The sequence below is a fragment of the Nomascus leucogenys genome, chromosome 14, assembly GCF_006542625.1.
Source record: "Nomascus leucogenys isolate Asia chromosome 14, Asia_NLE_v1, whole genome shotgun sequence".
NCBI lineage: Eukaryota > Metazoa > Chordata > Mammalia > Primates > Hylobatidae > Nomascus > Nomascus leucogenys.
This window is the reverse complement of record NC_044394.1, coordinates 5,919,468-5,933,932: the sequence shown is the minus strand read 5'-3', so window position 1 is coordinate 5,933,932 and position 14,465 is coordinate 5,919,468. Positions and strand designations below refer to the sequence as shown.

The window sequence follows — 14,465 nt, the reverse complement described above, 5'->3', positions numbered from 1 at the left end:
AGGATTAAGAGATACTGAATGTGAAGGCCCTTTACATACTGCCTGATTCATGGCTGGTCTTGAGTAAATGGTTATTATTAAAAAAACACAGACATATTTAAAAAAACTAAAAGAGACCATAATCTCATAACCCAAATGTCCACTGATATATTCGGAGAGTAATTAAGACACATGGACACACTCTATCTAATTATATACAAACCTACAGTTGAATGTTATGTGAAAAAAAATCCCACATTTTGCATTTTTTTTTTACATAAAACATAAAACTTACACTGTAGAAGTTTTTCTCCACACAATGTTTTTTAAAAAGACCATGTTTAGTGATTGTATTTTATTTGTAGTTACGGATATAAAGATAGATATATCATACTTTACTACTAAATTAATATTGGATATTTGTTCTCCCTACCACAAATGATGCTTCATTTTGTGAGTGCATTGCTACACATCATCATATAGACTGGTTTGTTCGCATTTCTTTTTACTTAGGGTAGAGCCCTACACGTAGAATTATGGAGTAAAAAGAAACAGATTTTCTTAAGGCAGTTGGTGTAACACAGCAAATTGTGTTCCATAAAGGATGTAGCAGTTTGTACTCTCACAAGAAACATATGATATCACTTTTAACTCTCACATTAATAAAGTGTTTTTAAAAAATGAAAATATAATTCAGAGTACTGGGCTCATTACATAGAAAAACCTATGATATGATATGTCTGGAGATATTTATTCTGGTTAATTAAATTTTCTGGTTAATAGGGAGTGCCCAAACATACCAGGCATAGACTGTTAATTTTCAAATAATCAGAAGGCCTTTGCTGGGTTTCTCAGCCACCACTACAAATGCTATAGATTATGTTTGTGAGTTTGTAGCAGAATGCTGTTAGTAAGAAAGCTTTTTTTCTGACAGAGTGTCAGATCAGTAAGATTTGTTAGATTTCATTTTCTTATCAGGTCGATGTGGATGTGTGCACTGTGGGTGAAGAAGGGAAGAGGAGAGCTACAATGCACTGTATGTACTCTGGGCCACCATTCCCACCGTGGCATCTGATCCATCCCCACAAAAGCCCTATGAAAGGGTGTGGTTAGACCCATTCTAAAGACATGGAATTGAGTCTCAGAGACTTGGTTTTTGTTTTTTTCTTTAGAGGCAGTGTCTCAGTCTGTCACCCAGGCTGGAGTGCAGTGATGCGATCCTAACTCACTATAGCCTCGAACTCTCTGACTCCTAGGCTCAAGAGATCTTCCTGCCTCAGCCTCCCCAGTAACTGGGACTACAGGCATAAGCCACCATGCCTGGCTGTTAAACAACTTCTGAAGACCACACAGATGATAAGAGGCATAATGGGTATCAAATTCAGCCTTTCTGTTTCTAAATTTCCTCCCCTTTTACTCCACTGAGCTGCTTCCCCAGGAGCATTTCTGCAGGGAAATCATTCATTATGTGGCCAGATGCTGCCCTGAGAAGGTCTTATTGGTTGCAAGCAGTGGGGGAAGGGAACGGCAATGGCACTCTGAGGATGGAGTTGCAGTTGGAATCTGTTACCATGCTGGAGAGAGTTCACAGCCACCACCTACTAGAAGGAGAGGCACATGCCGGTGTCGTGATCTGAGCAGGTCCCCATCCTTTCATATTGTAAGCCGAGACTTGAACAAAATACTGTTGGCCCTGCAAAGTATTGAAATGATGCATCAGGCATTTTATTTAATCATTTTTACCCTAGACTCTATGGGTATAGAGTTTAATAACTATGTTTGATTAACTCCTTCATCTCTTTGGAACTCTGTTGCCCATACTTTAGCATTCTGGTTCTTCTTGATTATTATGTTTATATGTCACTGTGACCATATTTGAAGTTCCCTCTTAGTTTCTATGTACTTTCTTCTTTTCAAAATTTAAGTATCATAATGACTTTTCCTGACCCCCCCCAAAACTATATATAAATTTTTAAAAGTCACATAGTTCTACAAGGTTTACCAAAAATAGCAATTCCCACTCTCACATCATTCTCCTTATTTTCCCCTTCCTATAGGCAATAGCTATCACTTCTTTTAGTGACCAACTTGCTTTAGAAAATGAATAAGTTATAATAAATATCTTTTCAGAGTAGTGCATTAAATACCTGCCTTGTTCTTCTTGTGGCTGCATACATTTCACTGTGAGCAAACATTCGGTATCATGTATTTAACCAGTCCCCGACTGGTGGACATTTAGATGGTTCCCACATTTCGTGCTATAACAAATATGCTGCAATAAACATCCTTCGTTCAGCTGCATACACATTTAAAAAAATTAACTCTTTGATGTGACTTCAATTTTAAAGCCACTGTTAAAACAATGGCTTATATTCTTTAATGGTCTTTTGTGACGTTAAGAATTAAGGAATTGTTTTTGTTTGCTGACAATGTTTTAAAATCTTTTGTGTAGTTTTTATATTTTGCTTGAGTTTTTATATTTTATATTTTGCTTTTATATTTTTTTCCAGTGAACCCAAAGGCATTTGAGAAGCCAGCATTTGATGAAACATTGCTTGTAAAAATTGTAAAATGATGTTTGAAGTTAAAAAAACAAAACACATCTTTGTAGAGACTTTTCTAGGGATCTTAAAATATTGTCCTTACTATGTTAGGAAATCAATTTTTTAATGTTGAAAATGGGTTTCTATGACTGTCAAAGTTATAGAGATTGTGTAAAGTATAAATCTACTCGTAGGCTTTTATATAATTACAGTAGTGTCTGCATTTCTTTCATTAGATGGTCAAGTGGAAAAACTTAATCCCTATGGAAATTAGTTCAGATATTAGAGAAACTCTTGATGGAGAGTTTTCCATTTTTATCACCATATCACTTTTTCTTGTAAGCAATGAAAATTCCCTAGGGTTCCTTCTGGCCCTCTTCCATCTTGTGAGCCATAGGGTTGGAATCAGTCTTCTACTGATAGCATCTCTGGGGGCCACCCACTCAGGGGTTTGTTTGCTCTGGTAATCCACAGTTCTGGCCCCTGGTATAGATATGCGATTAGGACTAAACGTCAGGATTCCGTGGTGATTACCCAAGCATCAAAAATTCCATTAGAATAAGCAGGTTTAAACTTGAAGAAATGCAACCTGATGCATTTTTTTTTTTAAGGCTGGGCTCTAGGATTATACTTTGTAGGTAACATTTTAATCAACCAACCTTTAAGAAAACAACAACAATAATAACAAAATTATCCCTCTACTTCCCTCATCTGAAGGTCCTAAGATATTAAATATTTGAATTGGACTGAAAAAAGTTTGATTTAATTTTACTTTTAAAGTATTTTGAGAAAAAAGAATTTTATCTTTTGCATTTTAATTGCTTGAGGAAATACAGGGTTTGCTCCAGTTTGAACTGATTTACAAGGTGTTTTAATTTTTTTGCATTTCATATGCTCATATGCTCATAATTCTAAATAATAAACTTTTGAGTTTATATTAGTTAAATAAGCAGTTTGTTCCAGTTTTTCACTCACAATTTAAATTAGTTTAGGTTACTGAGAAACATAGCTCCACCATATATAGGTTCTTTTTTGTGAAAGCATATTTAGACAGACTTTTTTTTTTTTTAATCAAGGGAAAAGGATTTCTCTCAGGAAATTTTGTGATTGCAATTGATGACTGATCTCAACTGAGGCTGAGGCTGTGGGCATGAGGGTGAGATGAAGCTGTTATTTTTATCATCAGACAGGGAGTCAAAATTGGATCTCTCAGAGTCTTTGATCCACTCCCTGCTTTCCCCCAAAAGATTAGACTGTGATCCAGAAAGCAGCAGCTTTCAAGGCTTGCATGAGGCCAGTCTTTTTCTGATCTCCTTAGAACACGACAGTTTACAGAGTGATTCATGCTGTCTGCTTACTGCTTTGTGAAATTCAGATTATAGCTACCAGACATATCATGCTTAATGAGTGGCAGTTGTTGCCAGAGGACTGGGCGTTGGCTGTTGCTTTCAGAACAGGCATTTGCTACTAATATCCCAGCACAAATATCAGCGATAGGGAAATGGAAAGTCTACTGGGGACATTTACCATTGTAAGTCCTGTGATTGTGCATCTCAGAGTCTGCAGATTATCCATGATGATTTCTCCAGCCAAAGGAGAAAAGTCTTTGGACATACTCCATTCCACTGGAAGGAGTAGGGGGGCAGGGAGAGAGAGAAAGAGGGAGAATAAAATTCAGTCACACATCAAGAAGTACCATAGAAACTCTAGCATACAATCCCTCTCAAAAAGGGTTAAGTGTACCCTCCTTTCTTTATATTGGTGTATCAGACAATGTTCCTTGAGATGTCAATTTAGTTTCCAAGTTCACATTTTTTTAAAAGAAGAGCAGAAAAGAATAATAAAAACTTTATCAAAAAAGTTTTAATCAAAACTTTTTCAAAAAAAGTTTTTTCAGCCTTGATAAATATAATGTATATTGTGGTACATGTACATTTATGTGATGTTCTTAATGTCAGATGTAAGTTATATTAAATATATTGCTCATGAGGCCATTGCCATATAAACACATTGTGTGTGTGTGCATTTGTGTGTGTATGTGTATGTGTATATGTATATACACACCATACTCAGGTACGTTACATATAACAGCTTGTTCTATATAGTAGATAACTTATTTACTGCATCTGAGAACCAAAGGATCCACTAGGATATTACCTTCTATTCGCTCTCCAAGTCTGACACCTGCTTCGCCACATTCTACTGAAAATCCTCTCTTAAGGTCTGAGTGAAATTTTCATTCCAAATAAAGAAGCCTCCTTTCATTATCTCCACATCATTTGACATCTTCTCTTTCTGAAAATATTCTCTTCCCCTAATGCCTTATATACTGCTCCCTTCTCCTTCTCTCCTTCTTTCCTTCTTCTCCTTGATACCTTCTTCCAAGCCTTTTCATTGGAAAAGGGGTTTGTGGCTAAGGTGTTAGTGTTCTTCTCCCTTGACATCCCCAAGGTGAATGTTTATCCCTAGTTAAATCATGCAAATTCTAACACCCCATTTTACTGTGATATCATATGCTTTCATCACATTTTCTATCAGTTGACAAAGCATGGTCAGGAAAGATAAATTGTGCATCATCAGTAAAAAGTATCTGAAGTAATTGCTTATACCTGGTGGGATTTAAGGCAAGCATAAATGAAGCAGGGACTTAAGGGACTTAAATCCCATGGGAAGCAAGGCCTCGGTTTCTAAACTTTGTGATAAGCAATAGATCTTAAGATTTAAGTGACATTCTCTATGACACTTTAATATGTCATAATCAAACCACCTCCAAAGCCTGCTGTGCCCCTTGAGTCACACAATTCCTCTGCTCTGGATGCTCCTTCCTGCATTCTCTCCTCTTCTTCAGAATATTCCTGGGCATCTCGCTTGCTTTCCTCACCCTCTTGAAACCGCTCTCCTAAAATTCTTGTGCTTTGATCATCGGCAACAGTCTCCCCTTGGGAAATCTTGCCATGTTTGGCCTTCCTTACCTTGTGCAATCTTCCCCCCGCCGGTTTTGGTTGCACTTGCCTTTCTACTTCTTTTATCCATTAATTGCCTCTTTCTAGACTCTTCCTGGTTTCGCCCCTTCTCCTTCTCCCTTTGATGTGATGTTCCTTGGGAGTTTGATGTTTGGCTCTCTTTTCACTCCACGTTTGCCTTTGGTATTGACTTTATCTACTTTTATAGCTCTAACTATGAGTCTTAAAACTGTGATTCTATGTCCAGCCTCCCCCTTGAGCTCGAACTTCCTTCTGTTAATCTCTACTTGAGTGCCTCCCATTCTGAGTGGTGGCATGCCCCTACTGTTCCAGCTACTCAGGAGGCTGAGGTGGGAGGATTGCTTAAGCCCGGGGGTTGAAAGTTGCAGTGAGTTGATTGTACCACTGCACTCATCCTGGGCCACAGAGTGTGATCCTGTCTCAAGAAAAAAAAAAATCCTCTTACTATATCCTGAATTATAGTTGAAAAATAAAGATCGAATGATTTTATTCCTCCACCTAGTATCCTGTCATAGTGTCCAGTTGCTTTGAAATAAAATGAAATCTTAGGAAGGCATTCAAGGACCTTCTTATCTGGTCCCAACTATATATTACTCTTCTAAATTCCTGCCATTTTTCAGAAGAAAGTCTTTGTTCTGTAAGTCTCTGTTACCTGATTATTTTGTGCATTTTCTGCTTCTGTGACTTTTCCCCATCTTCCAACCTCTGCTTGGTGAAACTCTACCAATCATTTAGTAATGGGCAAAGTAATCTCTAAATTCATCAGGAATAATTAATCAAATACACCTGTTTTTCTGCTCCCTAAGTCCCTTATTTCTGTAAAAATGAGATTTATTATAATGTATTGTGTTTTACGCTGTGTATCTCTTTCTCTTGATCATGAGAAACTTGAGAACAGGAAAAGTGTCATTCATTTTTTTCCTTTCTAGTACGTGGGTCTGTGCTTGGTGCATCAAGGGTGCTTATTAAACACTTACGAATCAAATGCATATATATGTATACACATGCACACACACACACACACACACACACAGACACCTAGAGTAGATTAGTTTTTCCAACACAAAAATATTTTTCTTTCATGTGAATCTTCTCCTTTTCTAGTTTCTTGCCCCTCGAAGCTCTCAGGCATGTTATACCATCTAGTTAGAATCAAATGATCAAGATTATATATTAACTCAAATCGGGTCTATACCTCCTTACAAATATGTATTCTAAAACACATATATATGTTTATATATATGTATATGTATTATATATATGTTTCCATTTTTCAAAATGTTTTATTCCACTTACGAGCTACTAACTCTCGAAGAAGCCAAGTCTCTGATAGTCAAATTGGGGAAGGTTTGTAATCAGAGAATAATGTTACACCTAATTTAGCTATAGAATAAAAACGGTATGCTTGAGTAAGTTATTACAAACAGAACAAAACAAAAATGAGTAGCAAATTTGCAAAGAAATTTAGGAAGAGCAAAGAATGTAGGAAAATTCTAGAAACAAAAATATCTTTGGTTGCCATTGAAACAGACATGATTAATTGCTGTGGTGGAGCTCTAAGCTGAAGGTTGAAAATCAAGGGCTGTGACTCCAGACTAAGAACTCAAGGGAACTTGCCAAAAGAAGAGCAAGGGATTAGTGGGAATAATATCAGATTATTTGGCAAATGATTAATGAAAAGTTTTTCAGAGATACAATCTTTAGAATTTCTAAAGAAACCTCAATTTATTTTTGAAACTGTTCAAGTTTTACTGAAACATGTTTTACAAAGCAAGTTTCAGGTGGAAAACAGTGTCGGGCTTCCTGCAGAACAAAATATAAACAGAAGCCGATTGTAAGAAGACGTGGTTCTGTTTTGGGAATTAATAGAGGGTTTTAAACAGTTAAGTCTAATTAGATTTTATAACATATCTGAGTTTCAAAAGGGAAGGGGCTAGAGAAAAAGAAGATTCACATCAAAGGCAAACAATTCTCTATGTTAGAATGGCCAATCTATTCTGGGCCAACCAACAGTCTTTTGCCCTCTGTGTATTTCCTTCCGTTGGTGGACTCCTTTTGGCATGAAGCCATAGAAAGAAGAAAGGAATTTCTGGGCATTTAAAGAATGAAGAGGGAAACAGAGTGAGCAGGAGTCACTTTGAGAGTGACTGGGAATTCTTTTTTTTTTTGAGATAGAGTTTTGCTCTTGTTGCCTAGGCTGGAGTGCAGTGGCATGATCTCAGCTCACTGTAACCTCCAACCTCCGCCTCCCGGGTACAAGCAATTCTCCTGTCTCAGCCTCCCAAGTAGCCTGGATTACGGGCATGCACCGCCACACCTGGCTAATTTTTTTGTATTTAGTAGAGACAGGGTTTCACCATGTTAGTCAGGCTGGTCGTGAACTCAAACTCCTGACCTCAGGTCATCAGCCTGCCTTGGCCTCCCAGAATGTTGGGATTACAGGCGTGAGCCACCGTGCCCGGCCGCAACTGGGAATTCTAAGAAGGTTAACTCAGTATGGTCTCTTTGGAACGTTGTATGTAGGTAGTTTACAGACTTACCATTAAAACCCTGAGAAAATCACATATAAGCTGGTTCTAAAACTATAGAAAACTTGTGGCCGGGCGCGGTGGCTCACGCTTGTAATCCCAGCACTTTGGGAGGCTGAGGCGGGCGGATCACGAGGTCAGGAGATCGAGACCACGGTGAAACCCCGTCTCTACTAAAAATACAACAAAAAAAATTAGCCGGGCGTGGTGGCAGGCGCCTGTAGTCCCAGCTACTCGGAGAGGCAGAGGCAGGAGAATGGCGTGAACCCAGGAGGCGGAGCTTGCAGTGAGCCGAGATTGCGTCACTGCACTCCAGCCTGGGCGACAGAGCGAGACTCCGTCTCAAAAAAGAAAACTTGTAATGTTGAAGATAAAGATGAGAGATACTGTTTCTACTTAGGTTTGAGAAGGAAAAGCCGGGCTTAATTGTGCAATGGCTCATAGCAGTTGAAAATTAGCAAGAAAGGTACTCGACAAAACCTAGGTATTAGTATTCCCTAAAATTTGGCTCTGGCTCAAACTGTGCTTCCTTGTATTTATACAAGTAACTATGACTATTTTAAATGGGATTCCTTGTTATTTTAACAAAACTTTAATTTTTATCTAGGTTTCAGATATGTAGAGTCATTTGGGCAGGGAAGTTCTTCCTGAACACCACCATTATCTGATGGCAGCTACGGAAATCACAGGCCAAAAGATTAAAATGAAAAAGAGCGCCTGAAGCCTGGCCCTGCCACCCTGAGGTCTATAATGTAATGGGAAATGTCACAGAATCAGTTACAAGACTAGAAAATTCACAACTCAGAAGAGTTAGGGTACCCAAGCAGAGAACATAGTATAAAGTTTAGGTAAATTTCAAGGCTTATGACGTGGATTAGATAATCCACCCTGTTTTAGCTGAAAACACTGAAGTTGCAGGCCAGCTTTTGGAGAGGTGAAACTATGCTAATGTAAAGGCATAAAGAAAAAAGAGTGCAGCAATGCCTAATTAATTTTTATTCAATTGATCAAAAAAAAAAAACAAACCTCATAAAACTTGCTGTTGGGCAGATTCTCCCTAAAATCTCAAATGCCTCAAAGCCCGGAGTTGTTTTATCCTGTTCACACATCGGGAGGAATATACTGTAAAAGTTACATTCCTTCGTCTTAACCAAACATCACCCAAATCCTCCACTTAGCCTTATCGGTCACTTGCCCTTAGACCCATCCATTGCTTATGCTGTTTTCTCCTGTGGTATGGCCTCCTCTTCCACAAAATCTTCTATCCCTTTATTCAAACAGTCCTGGTTCAAAGTCCTTTCCTTTTTCTAGTTTTCTCTGGCTTCCCAAGGGAATCATCCTTGCCAATTTTCCCTTAGCAATTTTAATATGTCTCCCACATTGCACTTGCTTTATTGTTTTATGTTTTTTGTTTTTCAATGATCCATCTCCTCTGTAGTCTATAAGCTCCTTAGGGCAAGGACCATGTCTGATTAATATCACTTTCCAAAGCACCTATCATAGCACCTAGCAGAGTGTAGGTAGCTCAGTAAATGTTTGGTGAATACTTGATTCTTGACTTTGGAATGCTTAAAGTCTACGGTAGACAGGAATTTCATGCTGGTACAGACAGCATAAGACGACTGTGTCAGAATGGAGGGAAAAAAGTCAAAAGGAGAATGGCAGTTACTTGTACTGCTCAGTTAGTGGTTGAAATGGAGATTAATAACTGGCCTCCAGATTCCAAGCATCCTGGACTCTTCACTTGTCCATACTGCCTCTCAGAAACCAAAAAAACTAAAAGTGTATTTCCTATTCCCTATCAGCTCTTCGATGGAACCAAAACAGCATTCTTACTGGCCACATTCACCCTGGCGCCTTAGCTAATGAATGGAATTTGGCTAGACTGCCCAACCCAGCACCAGAGCATTATGAAATCTGCCCCCGATCCATCTAATTGTGCAGTTTCTAACCTTTCAGGCCAACCATAGCACAAGAAGAAGAGAGGGAGAGAAGGACGTGCCGAGAAACCCAGACTGAGATCAAATACAGTCATTTCTAGAGATGAGAAGATGTGTCTTGCGCAGCATGAACCCGCTCAACACTTGTGGGTTTTAAATTAGGAACTGACGTGAAAACTCTGGATCTGGGAATTCTGTTTAGCTCTGGCAAAATATGAGGTCGGAGCTGCTTGCATTTTTTATTTTAAATTCCCTTGGTAGTCTTAGGAACAGGGTCATGCATTACTTTCAAGCAAGAATCTTTATTGTTTGCATAGCACACAGTCATCCAGTTAATTAGAAAAACATTTTTTTCCCAAATTAAATTTCCCTAGAAAAAACAATGATTTAAATTAAGGGCAAAAGGCTTTTTCATTGTCTTCTTCTTCTTCTTTTTTTTTTTTTTGATACTAGAAAAGCCTTCTTGCATCCACTACTTCTAGAAGATTAAAAGCAAAGTTGGAATCAGAAGGCTAGATTCATTTATTTATTGGCAGGTTCTGCCATCCACAAAAATAATATGTGCTTCTCTACATATATTGTGTACTCTCCTAGTTTTGCTTATCATATGATAGAGCTACACACAGATACAGGTAGGGAGCAGAGGTATCTAAATGTTCAGGATTTTGAAAAATTCTTAAGCACTACAAGTAACCACAAAAAGTCTCCTCCATAGTCTGAACCATTTGCTTGTTAATTGCTCTCCTAATAGTTATTATATTACGGCTCTTACCTAAATTTTTTTTTTGTTTAGATGGGTTCTTGCTCTGTCGCCCAGGATGGAGTGCAGTGGCACAATCTTGGCTCACTGCAACCTCTGCCTCCCAGGTTCAAGCAATTCTGCTGCCTCAGCAGAGAAATTTGCTGACCACTGGCTGAGACTTAAGAAAGTGATGGAGAAAATGTTAATAATGCAGACTAAATATTTCCGTGACTGTTATAGTTTTTTTTTTTATTTCCATAGGTTATTGGGTACAGGTGGTATTTGGTTACACGAGTAAGTTCTTTAGTGGTGATTTGTGAGATTTTGGTGCACCCATCACCCGGGCAGTATACGTTGAACCCTATTTGTGGTCTTTTATCTCTCACCCCCTTCCCACCCTTTCCCTCTGAGTCCCAAAGTCCATCAAGTCATTCTTATGCCTTTGTATCCTCATAGCTTTAGCTCTCACTTATAAGTAAGAACATACAATGTTTGCTTTTTCCATTTCTGAGTGCTTCACTTAGAATAATAGTCTCCAATCTCATACAGGTTGCTGCAAATGCCATTAATTCATTCTTTTTTATGGCTGAGTAGTATTCCATCATATATGTGTGTGTGTATATATATATATATATATATGTATATCTCACAGTTTCTTTTTTTTAAATTGCACAAAAAATTGAGGAAATATTCTAATACTCAAAAACTATTATTTAATTCAACAAAGAAGTTGCTTATGTCATTGATGAATAAGTTCTAAAACAGGTCTTTGTTGCTTTTTGTTTTACTTCCTTCAAGTAAATAAAAATAGCAACCAACATTTACATGGGAACTGCACCATTCCATTAATTGCAGCCATCATTTGGCTGCAGATTCAAAAGTTCAACAAAAATAAACAAAAGCATTTTGGTAGAATCAACGGGTGATAAAGAATCTACAATAAAGAGTATTGTGTATTTTATTATTATTTGCAAATTGTGTGCTACACATTCTATCAGTAAAATTTATAACAGACATATGCATATATATGTCTGTGTGATTATATGCATATATATATAATTATATGCACATATAATCTGTATATATAGATTTTTCCTCTCCAGGGTACCAGTTGTTAAGCATTTACCATCACATCACTGTATAAATGCTAGATGATTGCTCAGGCAGACTTTGGAAGGTGGATGTATCATGATCAGCAGGTATAATGACTGTCTGAGGGGTGTAGACTTCTTGGGCATGATTTAGGTAACATCCTGACATCAGGAGTCAAGAATGAGGTACTTAAACTTCCCTTTAGGACACAGCAGTGGCACAGTGAGGGAATCTGGGGCAGAAGGTCAGTTACCAAGCAGTCACCACCTGGGAGGTCTGTGCAGTGGCCAGGCTCCAGGTCCTGGGCAGTACAAGAGTCCAGGTTCCCTGCATTAGCTCTTGTCTAAGCCAGGGCTGGCTCAGAAACTCGTGAAGGACACAGCCTGCAGGGTGGGCATCTGTGGACCTGACTGGGCAACCAGGACAGCAGTCATGGACTGACAAACTAAATGCTGTTCTTATGGATAGCAGGCTATACCAGGCCACTACTCCCGATAGCATCAAAGATTACGCCTGAACAGGACTAACCATGCTTCATTATTATTACATATTATTATTATGTGTAGTAATATTTTATTATACATTATTACAATATTTTATTTCATGTTATCTGGACTTTATGAATAATCACTTTTAGGACACTGAACTAACAGTAGGCACATAGGTCACTAACTCAGACAAACTCTTCTACTTTCTCTTCTTCCTTGAAACCCTGCCATATCCTTGAGTAAGATGTCCAGGTAGATCGTCACTTGTTTAGACTAGTTTTTTAGGAGAAACTGTCCTGATAATTTTTGTTCATGAAAAAAGTCTGAGCTTTTAAAAAACTGTAATGGACGTAACTGAACAATAGCAAGAACTCTTTTAAAACCCAGTGACAATTGGAGATCAGTAGGCTTGGGCTGCTAACCCCACCACACCTCCCTTGAAAAGAGGCAGCCTCTGACAGCACTTCCATGGGGCAAGAGCTCTCCTGGAGACGTTTCCTGGGATTCTGACATTTTTGTTTTGTTTTGTTTTCAGCAGAGCGATACTCATGTTGCTTGCGTGGAGAGAGCTCCAGCAAGCTATTTTACATTCCTAAAGGAACAGAGCAAGGAGAGCACAGGATTAGCTGTCTGATTTATACACACAAAGACCAAGATATGTAGTCAGTTTACATTCACAGCTTTCTGAGTCCTGTTGGGCATTCCTGAAATTAAAATCACTAGCCACGGGGGCAAAAGCAAAAACAGTTCAACTTTCTTGCCAGATGCTGAGCTTTCATTTAGAAAGGGGCACTCTGTTTGGCTTTTCTTTTATTCACCTACCTCATCCATTGAAAAGATCCCATTTTCGTCCTTATAATTTTAAGTAATGAATTAAACTCCTTGAGGACAGGATCAACACTAGATTGATCTTTGGACACCCACCCCCATTTTCTCTTGTAGAAGTATAGAATCGGGGCTCAGATTGAATGGGTTTGACTTATGTGTGGACATTGATACAGGGAGGACAATCTTCATAGTTCCAATTTGCCCCCTGGGAGCCACAAAATAGGGATACCTTTGCTGAGCATTTAACCTAATTTCTGAGCCTTAGTTCACATTATTCCCTGCATTTACCCTGTGTCCAGGGAGGAAAAACCATTTAATGAAAATCCACCAGCTTCTTTTACAGAAAATGTCATCATTATTTCTCATAATAAATAATTTTAACATTTATCCTCACAATTCCTGAAAGATGGGCTAGGTCAGTGATTTAGTAATTCTATCCATTTAACAAGTGGCATAACTGAGAATTAAAGCTGGGTCTGCCTCAACCCAAAACTCCCCTATCATTTCTGGAAGTTCTTGATCCTTCCCCTGGCCTGCAAGCCCTGGATGGTCTGGGCCTTCTCCATCTACTAGTTTCAGTTCTATCATGCTTACTTGTTTTCTTTCTGTCTCTGGTTTTTAGATCCTGAAACATGCCAGACTCCTTCCTGTCTCAGGAAACTCACGCATACTGTTCATTTTGCTGGAAATGCTCTTTCTTCTGACTTCTGACTTCTGACTTCTATTTCATTATTTATTTCTTCTTTTTCCTTCAGCCATCAGTGTAAATTTCCGTCAGTTCTACACGGAACCCTCCTCTGATCCCCAAGACAACATTGGGTCCTGGTATATCCTCTCAGAGCACCAAATACTGTTCCCTTGTAGCACAGTAATTACTGATTTGTGCAATTATCTCTTTAATCCTGGTAAGCTCCATGAGGACAGTGACTATGTCGATTTTATATGGCACTATAGTCCTCAGCAGCTAGCATATGCCATAGCATGCAGAAGACCAATAAATACTTTCGGAATTGATGTTAGTTTTTTTAGCAGTTGCCATTAAATTTTATTTTCCTTTACATTTTCAAGGTTTACGATATGATGTTGTGATATTCATATACATAGTGATATTCATATACATATACATGTATATAATATATACATATATTATATAGTCAAGCCAATTAACATCTTCATCTCTCACATAGTTACCTTTGTGTGTGTGTGTAGGTGTGTGTGTGTGTGTGTGGTAAGAGCATCAAAATCTACTCTCTTAGCAAATTTTTCAGTAGACAATGCAGTATTACTAACCGAAGTCTACCTAACTATAACTTTTTACTGTTTGACTTACATCTCCCCATT

At 38.3% G+C, this 14,465-nt stretch overlaps 1 protein-coding gene across 2 annotated transcripts in view; it reads right to left on the bottom strand.

Annotated features, from left to right (window-relative positions):
- ANKFN1 (ankyrin repeat and fibronectin type III domain containing 1) overlaps nucleotides 1–14,465 on the bottom strand; it is a 354,475-nt gene that overhangs the window by 71,921 nt on the left and 268,089 nt on the right. For both annotated transcript variants that reach the window (XM_030827987.1, XM_030827986.1), the window contains exons 9-10: nucleotides 4,050–4,147; nucleotides 1,582–1,672 (exon numbers count right to left, since the gene is read on the bottom strand). In XM_030827987.1, coding sequence (XP_030683847.1) covers nucleotides 1,582–1,672; nucleotides 4,050–4,147 — 189 coding nt within the window. The remainder of the gene's footprint in view (nucleotides 1–1,581; nucleotides 1,673–4,049; nucleotides 4,148–14,465) is intronic.